The sequence below is a fragment of the Lycorma delicatula genome, chromosome 1, assembly GCF_047948215.1.
Source record: "Lycorma delicatula isolate Av1 chromosome 1, ASM4794821v1, whole genome shotgun sequence".
NCBI lineage: Eukaryota > Metazoa > Arthropoda > Insecta > Hemiptera > Fulgoridae > Lycorma > Lycorma delicatula.
The window spans coordinates 226,177,651-226,190,326 of NC_134455.1; the positions used below are offsets into that span (position 1 = coordinate 226,177,651).

At 32.6% G+C, this 12,676-nt stretch overlaps 1 protein-coding gene across 3 annotated transcripts in view; it reads right to left on the reverse strand.

Annotated features, from left to right (window-relative positions):
• Positions 1-12,676, reverse strand: part of Mpi (mannose phosphate isomerase) — a 45,452-nt gene that overhangs the window by 13,017 nt on the left and 19,759 nt on the right. For all 3 annotated transcript variants that reach the window (XM_075373777.1, XM_075373785.1, XM_075373795.1), the window contains exons 4-6: positions 7,647-7,820; positions 6,141-6,308; positions 4,105-4,307 (exon numbers count right to left, since the gene is read on the reverse strand). In XM_075373777.1, coding sequence (XP_075229892.1) covers positions 4,105-4,307; positions 6,141-6,308; positions 7,647-7,820 — 545 coding nt within the window. The remainder of the gene's footprint in view (positions 1-4,104; positions 4,308-6,140; positions 6,309-7,646; positions 7,821-12,676) is intronic.

The following is a 12,676-nucleotide window of genomic DNA, read 5'->3' on the forward strand; positions in this document are numbered from 1 at the left end:
TGTTAACAGCACACAGTTCCGCAATGAAAACACTGGCAATACTGGGAAGTATGTTCTATTGCCAACCACAAAAGCACAAACCAACAGAATTATCATGTCTAGAGCTGTCTGTATACTCTGTGGCATCAGAATCACACTATATTTACAATATTAAAGAATTCTCATAAGATAACCAGATTTGTGTGTTTTTTTTTTATATCATCCAAGACTAAAGCAATAATTTACGAAATAATGCTGCCAAGAGGTGTAACAACAATGAGTAACAGGAGCTACTGGAAGTAACTGTAAATTTAGATTTAGAGGTAAGAAAAGGCAATGAGGTTGATGGCTAGTAAGGCAGCAACTTGGTTGTTCCTCATTTTGGCAGTTCCTCATATGCTGGTTAGAGAACACTGCATCAAAGGTAGGATGATTTGGTTGCGCTTCAATGCGAGCAACAAGGGAGCAGATCATTATTTGGTTTTGTCTACTCCAAAAAAATGGCTCACCACTGTCCACTAGTAGACTTATCATGGGGCTTGAATGAAATGCACCTGTAATAATACACATAAATGAATGATGGCTTTCAGAATGCTATGTCCAGCATCCTAAGAGCAGTGGCTCGTGTGGATGTATAAGCCATGCAGCTGTAGTCCAAGCAGAAACTAATCAAAGTTTGGTAGAAGTACAACTTGCACACTTGATCAGCTCTCTCCACATGTCTACCATTTTTAGATATTTTATCATCTCCTTTAAATTGTTACCCAGCTCAGTTTTCCTCAAACCACAATCCTAAACATCTAACCCGTGTGTGTGGTTCACTTCATAAAAACAATTTAGGATCAACATGTTACCTCAACTAGGAAAAGCAAATCAATTTTGTTTTCTCCAGGAAAAATTGAATCCTATCATTTGACACCATAATTCTAAATGGGCTATTGTGTTTTGGAGAAGCCTCTTGGCAGTAGCTAAAATTGTAGAAGCAATAAAAATTGAAAAATCATCTATAAATACAGAACACATAACAGGTTTTTGCACGCATTTTGTTATACTATTTATGGATATGGCAAACAAAGTAACACTTACAACAAAGATACTTCCCTGTGGTATTTCATTTTCTAGTGTGAAATTTTCGGATGTCGTTGCTCCAACTCAAACTCGAAAGGACCGAATACTGAGGAAACTCCCGATAAATGTAAGGAGTTCCCTTTTACACCCCATTCATGCAATTTATTTAAGATTCCTCTCCACCAAGCTATGTCATATGCCTTTTGTACATAGAAAAATACAGTATACTTCGGCTTTGGCAAAGTAGGAAGGCAATTTTGAATGATAGATTCAAGAGCAACTACATGATCGATATACAATCTATGTTGGCGAAAACTGCATTGTTCAGGAGCAATTAGGGCGTTTCTCTCGAAGTAACACAATAGACAAGAGTTTACTATTCATTCCATCAACTTGCACAAGGTCCTGGTTAAGGAGATAGGATGATAACTTGAGGGGCATGATTTATCTTTACCAGGTTTCAGTACAGAAATCATCAATGCCTCTGACCAAGAATCTGGAAAACCTGACCAGAAAGTATTCTATTATAGATACATAAAAGATGCAATACAGTATCCGGGTGGTGTGTTAGCATACCGAACCTGATATTATCATTTCCAGAGGAAGTGTCACGTGAATTATTCAAGGCATACCTTAGGTCATCAAAAGAAAAAGGTATGTTTAATTTACATCATCATCATTTTCACACACGATTTGTTATAGTATTTATTTATGGCTACAGTAAACAAGGTAACACTTTGGACACTTTTCTATGTATTCCATTTTCTAGTGTAACATTTTCAGATTCTGTTGTATCAACTTGAACTTGAAAGGACCAACTACGGAGGAAAACCCTGATAAATGCTAGGAGATCCCCTTGTATACCTCATTCATGCAGTCTACTAGGAATCCTCCTTCAAGCTGTCACATAAAACATCCTCATTCAGGAGAGCCTTTATCTTCACACGTGAAGCAAAGGAAGAGTGATGAGTTTTGTGATATTGAAAAGGACTGAACTAAGTTTCGACCAAAAGGTGGTGAAGTGATGCCAAAATATTTGGTGATGAAGAAGAAAGAAAAGGATTTTACTAAGATCAGTTCTTTTGTGATTGCTCGAGAAATCATGGAAGCTGCAGGAGGACCTGTTAAGGAGACAAGAAGACTGCTATGGAACTATTTGATGAAACCGTCAAAGATCTACAATCGTTACAGCTACTCAATGCCAAGAAGATGAGACTAATAGAAATTGAGGTTGTATCGCATGGTTGTATGCTAAATTCCTCTTTGCAAGTAGTTGTATGCAGGGATTTACTGAACTGCATAGAAGACGAAACTGTTGCTAAACTCCATGGACAAGGAATTATTGCTTGTCAACAATTGAACACACGTCACCACAATGGAGAAGTTATACCCTCCATGTCACACAACCTGACTTTCAACAAAACCAAGTGTCCTGAGAAGATTACAGCTGGCTTTCATAGACTAGATGCTTGTCCTTTCATCCCTACTCCATTGAAGTGTTTTGGATGACAGAAAATTGATACACAGCAGTGCAATGTATGAAAAAGCAAATCTGTGTTTGTGCAAGGTATTGCATGCTGATGACCTGTGCAGGGATCCAACTGTCTGTGTCAATTGTCATGGGCACCACTCTGCAAGATTGTAAAACTGTCTAGTTAATAAAGAAGAGATAGCAATTCAAGAGATGAAGACCATACAAAAGTACAGCAACTTCAATTCTAAGAAGATTGTGCTTAGAAAATCGCCAAAGGTCGCTTAGGTTGCTGCAACTCATTTAAACCAAAAGGGGTAAACTCTGAACTGGTACCCATTCTAACAAGCATAATCAAACAGATCATTAATGAGAAACTGAAAAGTTGATAAATTAGAAAAAACCAGTCAAAAATCGGTACAGAAGACAACAGATGTTATTACAACAAAAATTTCTTCTCCACCAAGGAATGACATTTCGACCAGTTTTAAGATGAAGCTAGAGCTCAGAGGAAAGATGAACCAAATGCATCTAAAGATCTGTAGCTTGACATATTGAGAAAATCCCTATTCAGGGAATCAAGAAGTAAAAGATAATGAAAATAGATGATAAAGATAGTATTGGACAAGAAACAATGGAGTGCCTGAAAGCAGGAAGGCTTCTAAAAGAGGGGGTGAGCACCTGAGCCACCCAAAACATTTTAGCAGAGGGTACATCAAATCTTGACTCTGTTGCAATGTTTACCTCTCCTCTGTGAATTACTGCGGAAGATCGGTAGATTCCATCCATGAGGTCTTGGACACCCTGGAACCACAGGTGGAGGCAGTCAGGAAGATTGAAAAAAAATAAAACGAATGGCCTAAAAGGTAGACCTAGGTAACAGATAATATGAATGTATTTTGGATGAATTTTCATTAAGGATAAGTTTTTAAAAATTGCAGGATTATTTAACGGATATGATATGATGGCTCATTTTAACAGATATGATAATTCTTTGAAATGAAAGTATGCTTTTAAGTGGCAAGGGCCCTGTACACCCTTGTCATCTTTGGAGTTTTATAATGTCCTATGACAAAGTCTATTTCTGGATGATCTGTCTGACAAGACAAGTCTTCTGACTAGTTCGCTTGTGATTTTATCAAGGAGGGAAAGAATTTTTTTCTTTTTTTTGGGGAAAAGAGCTAATGACCACAGCAGTCGATGCCTGTATCACAAAAAGAGACTGTATAAATGTGCTACAAGCATTCATATAGTTCAGTCATATCCACTACTGTTTAAATGTCTTCTGAACTGCACACTAACTAGTCTACCCATAAAGAAAATGTCACTGGTAATCAATCAGTATAAGCTGTTTCATAAGATTTTCTTAATCATGAAAGTATAAGCTGTTTCATAAGATTTTCTTAATCATGAAACTGTTATTCTTTTTTAACAACTCTTTAAATTTTGATACTTTTTAAACAGACTTCAATTTATTAGTGTTTAGACTGAAAAACTGAACCCATTTTTTTTCTTCTATTTTTAAGAATATTTTGCTACATTTCCTTCCATCTAAATAAAAATATATATTCTGATCAACAACTTACTTCTATCTTTATTAAGGCAAAGTCAGGCACAGAAGGTTTATAAACTGTTGTATAATCATCTTCTTTACTTCCAGTGAAGAGTTTAGCATCAGCAGGTTCACAGATGTATGAAAGCATTTCACAGAGTGTATCAATGTCTTTCAGTTTGGGGGTAAGTCCAGCACGTACTACATTATCTGAACAAGCCATACATTCAACACAATCTGGAAAAGAAATATTTCAAATGAAACTGATAGATTGGTTCAGAACACAATCTAAAAAATAATATCAAAATTCTAAATCTGCTTTTTATCTAATAAGTAACTGTTGAATAAAGGGAAAACAGAAAAGGTAATGTTTAGTATTAAATAATTTGAGTTTAAAACTGAATATGTTAAATCACATTAATTGAACTCAGATATGAAGTTAACGTGCATACACACATTTAAATTGCATAGCTAGTTCAGTGTCTGTCTTTTGAAACACTACAAATGGTGTATTTTTCACTATTCTACTGTCATTTACAATAAGGTATTTTATTAAGGGTGCATTCAACTAGAGTTCAAAATCAGTTTCTTCTCTTCCAACAGAAGGCAGTCCGGATGATAGCTAAGCTAGGTTTTTACAAACACTGTAAACCTCTATTTATCAAATACAATGAGGATTTTCATTTCATATTTATGACTCCTGTTTGATGTTAGAGTAAATCAGAATAATTTTCTTTTAAGTACAAATATAGATTCATATTATAGGAATAACACAAATATGATTGATCTTTTTAAGTTTAAATTCAATAAAATAACCAAGAGCTTACAATTCTGAGTCTAAGATTTTTTTAACAATTTAACAATCCATAAAATCAATGTCCCTATCTAAATTTGGGAAGACCATGGGCTAATAGCTCAAAACAAGTTAATTAATTGTTCAATACATATATTTTACTGGCAATTTTAATAAGGTTTTTATTTCATAAAATATGTGCAAAATGTGTATAATGGCAATATCTATTTCATATAATTGATCATTGAAAAATAAATGATGACTGTAATTATTATTATTAATAGTAATATCCTCAGTAATAGAGGTATGACTACCACATAAGCAAACAATTAGCATCCTGTTTCAAGAATTATTCCTTTATAGAGCCTCTCAAAATCTGACTAATTCCAACTACATCAGTTAAGCTATGCTGTACCTACATATTGCCATTTTTTTTTCTTCATGTAAACTATTTCATTTGGTTTTGTGATTCCGAGATTCAGAAATTAATTTGTTGTTCCTAACCATAAGGGTAAGCTCATTTCCAAAGATAGATGACTAATCTTTGGAATAATATTTTACACCATTATATATTCATTATCAGAGAGTCATACTAATCAGAATAACATCAAACATACTGAAATATTTCTTAACAGTTATTTTTTTACTTTAAATATATCAATCGTGAATAAACAAGAATTGGTGAATTTCTGTTTTCTCTTATTAGATGTTTCAATAAAACTATTCACTTGAAATTTTTTTTCATAAAAATATTAATAACTATAATTAATACGTTTGCAAGACTTGCAAATAGTTGATTTTTTTTGGTTCAAATACTTTGGTTCGAATAATTTACGTCCATTCTTAATTTATAATCATAATCCATAATTTATATCTATGCTTAATCAGTATAAGTTTTTCAGGAATTCCTTAAAATGCCACTTTCTGTCAATTCAATGGTACTCTTACAGCTCCTTTCTCTAATTTATATTCAGAATCATATAGCGATTAATAACAAAAAATAAATTATGAGAAACACTGACAATAAAGTCTTGAGTTACAAAAAATTCATCTCATTCAGGAAACCTTAACACCACCTTGCAATCTTATTGAGCAATGTACAGAAAACATGTTCCATACTAAATTCTTTGGGTCACTAAGTTGTATAATCTTTGAGATTACTACTCTCAATTTTGTAACTTAAGAAAATTAATGGACATAGCAAAATCTGATTAAAACAGTAACTTAACAATAAGTTTTTAAAATTTTAAATCAAGAAAATAAAATATCAAAATTACCTCCAGATAAATACGCATGTGGCTCATTTGCAGGCAGATAAATTGCATCTCCAGGATTAAGAATTATATAATTAAAGAAGAATGGACCAAATACTCCAACATCACCAGGATAATGAGAATGTAGTCGTTCCACTAGATCAGCATGAAGAGACTCACGAGTAGGTTCATCTAGATAGTAATTTATTGATCAATATACTTTTATTATAAAGCAATAACTATTTGTAAACTTCTAACAAAACTCTTAGGAAACAAAAAATGACTTTCTTCCTAAAACTGAAAAAGTAAAATATAAAATTAAAACAATCAGGTTATTTCTCAAACTAGTATCTTCAACAGATTACAGATTAACATTATCACTTTTTAAACACAATTCATAACACATGAAATGTTCAATAACCAATGCTGCCAAATATTTATAAAATATTACACAAAATTGATAGGGTTTTTTCCTCTGTCCACAATGAAATGAAAATTCCAACTCCTAAAACATTATGTTTGGTGCTGACTGCATTTGACTACAATAAGCACAGCAAAAAAAAAAAAAATTATAACTTCTCAAAGGTAATTCTAACAATTCATAATTTTTTAAAACTAGGTTTAGTAACCTTTCAAGAGTTACATTTTGCTTAAAAATAATTATTTTCTAAAGTCATTAAACAACTGTACAACAAATTATTATGGAACCAGGAAAAAATATGAGTTATAAAATAAAAATTCAACAGCTAATGATGTTCAATTTTTGAAAAAATCAGTTGTTTAAATACCTCTTTATTCCTTTGATTTTATTTGCTTTTTGGTTCATTTTTACCTACATTTTGAAAAAAAAATAATGACAAAATAAATATTATTTTATTCCCAATGTGTACGTTGCAATCTGTTCAACTAGTGAAATATAAGCAACTCCCCCATGGCCAAGTGAATTGAGAATGATATATATGACATGTAAATGAGGTATAGTCTTATAGACTCAGGCCTACAATCTTTGAGATGTGTGGTTAACTGAACCCCTACCACCAAAGTACACCAGTGTCTACTGTCTAGTATTCAAATCCATATAAAAATAACTAACTTTTACTAGGATTTTAACATCAAAAGTTTCAACTTTGAAAATAGCTATTATGCAATTGATTTACAATGAAAAATTTACCACTAGACCACTCCAGTGCTAATGACAGAACATATGATTTTTATTTGTTTCAAATCTGTTTAACTTTTCTTTGAAATTTTTGTGTTTCTGCAAATAATTATTTATTTATTCATTTCTGCAAATACACGATGACAATGATATCATTTATTTGGCAATAAAACTGTTCAAAATTAAATCTCTTTCGAGTAAAAAACAAACAAATTTTTACAAACACAATGCTACCAAATATTAATAATGCATTAATTTTAATTTCAAACATAACATTTTTACATAATGATAAGTTTATAAAACGCAAAGTTTCTACAAAATTCTGTGTTGAAAGTTATCAACAGATTATAAAATAAATAAATGTTAATTACCTAGTGTACTTAATGTTGAAAGAAAACTGGTTATAGCATTTCCAACTACGTCATCAGGAGCAGACATTAACGCACGAAAACATTTACGTAAAGCATTCTGCAAATTAGCTTCATCACTGGATAAAAAGTTTGCAACTAATTCTTCTCCAATTATAAATCTTAGTTCAGATATTTCTTAAACATAACAATAATTGATTATTAATAACTTTATTTCTATAAAACAATGATATTAAAATCAAACACAAACAGGTTAATCAAGAAAGAATAAAATCAGAAAATAAATATAAATATCTTTCAAATCCATATAAATGTAACACTCCATCTATGAATCATGAGACCTTGCCGTTGGTGAGGGAGCTTGAGTGCTCAGCAATACAGAGTAGCTCGATCGAAGGTGCAACCATATCGGAGAGGTATCTGTTGAGAGCCAGACTAAGGAATGATTCCTGAAAGAGGGCAGCAGCTCTTTCAGTAGTTGTTAAGGGGGTAGGTCAGGAGGACTTAAACAGCTGTATCAACATCAATCAGTTCTCTGAGTACTGCACAGAAGAAAGCAATGGAAAACTACAGCTGGTTTTTTTCCAAGAAAATGTAGCTCTCTACATTTTCATATAGCAATGATGGAGGCGCCTTCCTTGGTAAAATTCTGGAGGTACCCCATTCGGATATCCAGGTGGGGACTACTAAGGAAGGGGTCACCAGAAAATTAAAAAATAACATTCTATGAGTCGGAGTGTGGAATGATAGAAGTCTAAAAAAGATTGGTAGGTTAGAAAATTTAAAGGGGGAAATAGATAGGATAAATGTAGATGTAGTAGGAATTAGCGAGGTTTGATGGGAAGAGGAAAATGACTTTTGGTCAGGTGATTTTAGAATAATTTACTCAGCTTCAAATAATGGGCAGACAGGAGTAGGTTTCATAATGAAAAAGAAGATAGGGAAGAGAGTAGAGTATTTCAAAATGCATAGCGATAGAATCATTGAAATCAGGATAAAATCTAAACCTAAACTGATGATTGTAAACGTCTATATGCCTACAAGCGCCCATGATGATGATGATGAGGTAGAGTGTGTATACAAAGAAATTGATGAAGCAATTAAACACATAAAAGGAGAAGAAAATTTAATAACAGTTGGAGATTGGAATGCAAGCATTGGAAAAGGCAAGGAAGGAAATATAGTGGGTGAATACGGGCTGGGCAAAAGGAATGAAAGAGGGGACCTACTTACAGAGTTTTGCACGAAGTATAATTTAGTAATTGCTAACATCCAGTATAAAAATCATAATAGAAGAATATACACATGGAAAAAGCCAGATGATAGTGCAAGGTATCAGATAGATTATGTCATGGTTAAGCAAAGATTTAGAAATCAACTCATTGACTGCTAAACTTACCCTGGAGCAGATATTGATAGCAACCATAATTTAGTGATAATGAAATGTAGATTGGGGTTTAAAAAACTGAAGAAAAGGTGTCAGATGAATCGGTGGAATTTAGAGAAGCTTGCGGAAGAGGAGGTAAAGAAGATTTCTGAGGAGGACATCGCAAGAGGTCTGAGTAAGAAAGATAAGGTAGAAAATGTAGAAGAATGTTAAAAAGGAAATTCTTAAATCAGCAGAAGCGAACATAGGTGGAACAAAGAGAAGTGGTAGAAAACCTTGGATTTCAGATGATATATTGCAGCTGATGGATGAACGTAGAAAATATAAGAATGCTACTAAGAAAGTAAAATGAACTATCGACAATTAAGAAATACTATAAACAGGAAGTGCAAACTAGCGAAAGAAGAGTGGATTAAAGAAAAGTGTTCAGAAGTGGAAGGAGAAATGAACATTGATAAAATAGATGGGGCATACAGGAAAGTTAACGAAAATTTTGTGGTACATAAATTAAAATGTAATAGTGTGTTAAACAAAGTTGATACTCTGATTTATAATACAAAAGGCAAAGTTGATAGGTGGGTGGAATATATTCGTTGGAAATTAATTAGAAAATGGTGTTATACATGAAGACGAGGAAGTCAAAGAGGATGAAAGGGGACAATATTGAGATCTGAATTTAAGGGAGCATTAAAAGATTTAAATGGCAGAAAGGCTCCTGGAATAGATGGAATACCTGTAGAATTACTGCGCAGTGCAGGTGAGGAAGCAATTGATAGATTATACAAACTGGTGTGTAATATTTATGAAAAAGGGGAAGTTCCATCAGACCTCAAAAAGAGTGTATAGTCATGATCCAAAGAAAGCAGGAGCAGATAAATCTGAAGAATACAGAACAATTAGCTTAACTAGCCATGCACCAAAAATCTTAACTAGAATTCTGCACAGAAGAACTGAGAGGAGAGTGGAAGTATTAGGAGAAGACCAATTTGGTTTCAGAAAAAATATAAGGACAAGGGTAGCAATTTTAGGCCTCAGATTAATAGTAGAAGGAAGATTAAAGAAAAACAAACCAACATACTTGGCATTTATAGACCTAGAAAAAACATTCGATAACATAGACCAGAATAAAATGTTCAGCATTTAAAAAAACAGGGTTCAAATACAGAGATAGACAGATTGCTAACATTTACAGGTACCAAACAGCAACAGTAATAATCAAAGAAGAACTGAGAGGAGAGTGGAAGTATTAGGAGAAGACCAATTTGGTTTCAGAAAAAGTATAAGGACAAGGGTAGCAATTTTAGGCCTCAGATTAATAGTAGAAGGAAGATTAAAGAAAAACAAACCAACATACTTGGCATTTATAGACCTAGAAAAAACATTCGATAACATAGACCAGAATAAAATGTTCAGCATTTTAAAAAAATTAGGGTTCAAATACAGAGATAGAAGAACAATTGCTAACATGTACAGGAACCAAACAGCAACAGTAGCAATTGAAGAACATAAGAAAGAAGCCATAATAAGAAAGGGAGTCCGACAAGGATGTTCTCTATCTCTGTTACTTTTTAATCTTTACATGGAACTAGCAGTTAATGATGTTAAAGAACAATTTAGATTCGGAGTAACAGTACAAGGTGAAAAGATAAAGATGCTACGATTTGCTGATGATATAGTAATTCTAGCCGAGAGTAAAAAGGATTTAGAAGAAACAATGAACGGCATAGATGAAGTCCTACGGAAGAACTATCGCATGAAAATAAACAAGAACAAAACAAAAGTAATGAAATGTAGTAGAAATAACAAAGATGGACCACTGAATGTGAAAATAGGAGGAGAAAAGATTATGGAGGTAGAAGAATTTTGTTATTTGGGAAGTAGAATTACTAAAGATGGACGAAGCAGGAGCGATATAAAATGCCGAATAGCACAAGCTAAACGAGCCTTCAGTAAGAAATATAAGTTGTTTACATCAAAAATTAATTTAAATGTCAGGAAAAGATTTTTGAAAGTGTATGTTCGGAGTGTCGCTTTATATGGAAGTGAAACTTGGACAATCGGAGTATCTGAGAAGAAAAGGTTAGAAGCTTTTGAAATGTGGTGCTATAGGAGAATGTTAAAAATCAGATGGGTGGATAAAGTGACAAATGAGGAGGTATTGCGGCAAATAGATGAAGAAAGAAGCATTTGGAAAAATATAGTTAAAAGAAGAGACAGACTTATAGGCCACATACTAAGGCATCCTGGAATAGTCGCTTTAATTTTGGAAGGACAGGTAGAAGGGAAAAATTGTGTAGGCAGGCCACGTTTGGAATATGTAAAACAAATTGTTAGGGATGTAGGATGTAGAGGGTATACTGAAATGAAACGACTAGCACTAGACAGGGAATCTTGGAGAGCTGCATCAAACCAGTCAAATGACTGAAGACAAAAAAAAAAAAGGGAAGTAGAATTAGTAAAGATGGATGAAGCAGAAGCGATATAAAATGCCGAATAGCATAGGTGAAATGAGCTTTCAGTAAGAAATATAATTTGTTTACATAAAAAATTAATTTAAATATTTAAATGTCAGGAAACGATTTTTTAAAGTTTATGTTTGGAGTGTTGCTTTACATGGAAGTGAAAGCTGACGATCAGAGTACCTAGGAAGAAAAGATTAGAAGCTTTTGAAATGTGATGTTATAGGAGAATGTTAACAATCAGATGGGTGAATAAAGTGACAAATAAAGAGGTGATGCGGCAAATCAATGAAGAAAGAAGCATTTGGAAAAATATAGTTAAAAGAAGACAGACTTATAAGCCACATATTAAGGCATCCTGGAATGGTCCCTTTAATATTAGAGGGTCAGGTAGAAGAAAAAAATTGTGCAGGCAAGCAATGTTTAGAATACGTAAAACAAATTGTTAGGGATGTAGGATCTAGGGGGTATACCGAAATGAAACGACTAGCGCTAGATAGGGGAGAGCTGCATCAAACCAGTCAAATGACTGAAGACAAAAAAATAAAATAAAATAAAATAAAAGTAACTAGCATTTACTAGGATTTCAACCTTTAACTTTGAAAATCAGCTGTTTGAAAATTGATTTGTGATAATGAGTTTACCATTAGACCAACTCAATGGGGTTATTACAAAAATTAAATTTTATTTATTTTAACAGTCAAGCTGATCTTAGTCTTCTTAACATAACAAACTTTGATCCTCTCCTCTAAAAATTTTAACTATGCTAAAATTAATATTTCCCATATAAATATTCAATGCCTAAAAAATAACACTAGGGAAATTTATTATTAGTGATATTAAAGCAAAATAAAGTAAATAACTGATTATAGAGATAAAACAATTAACAAATTAAACTGTTGATAAATAATAAACATAAATAAAAAATAACAAAGATGGAAATAATACATTTTTCTTTTAATACATTTTTTTTTTTGTTACTAAAATGATAAAAATTACAGTTTTATTTTAAAAATTAACATAATAGAATAATAAAAATGTAAAATAATAATGGGGAAGTGCAATATGTACTTAATGTAATCATATTTGTAATATCAACAGTAACTGGTGAACTCATAAAGTTAATCTAATAAAACATTATGTTGCAGGTAATAAATCTCATAATTTTATTGTTACCTTCCGAAGAT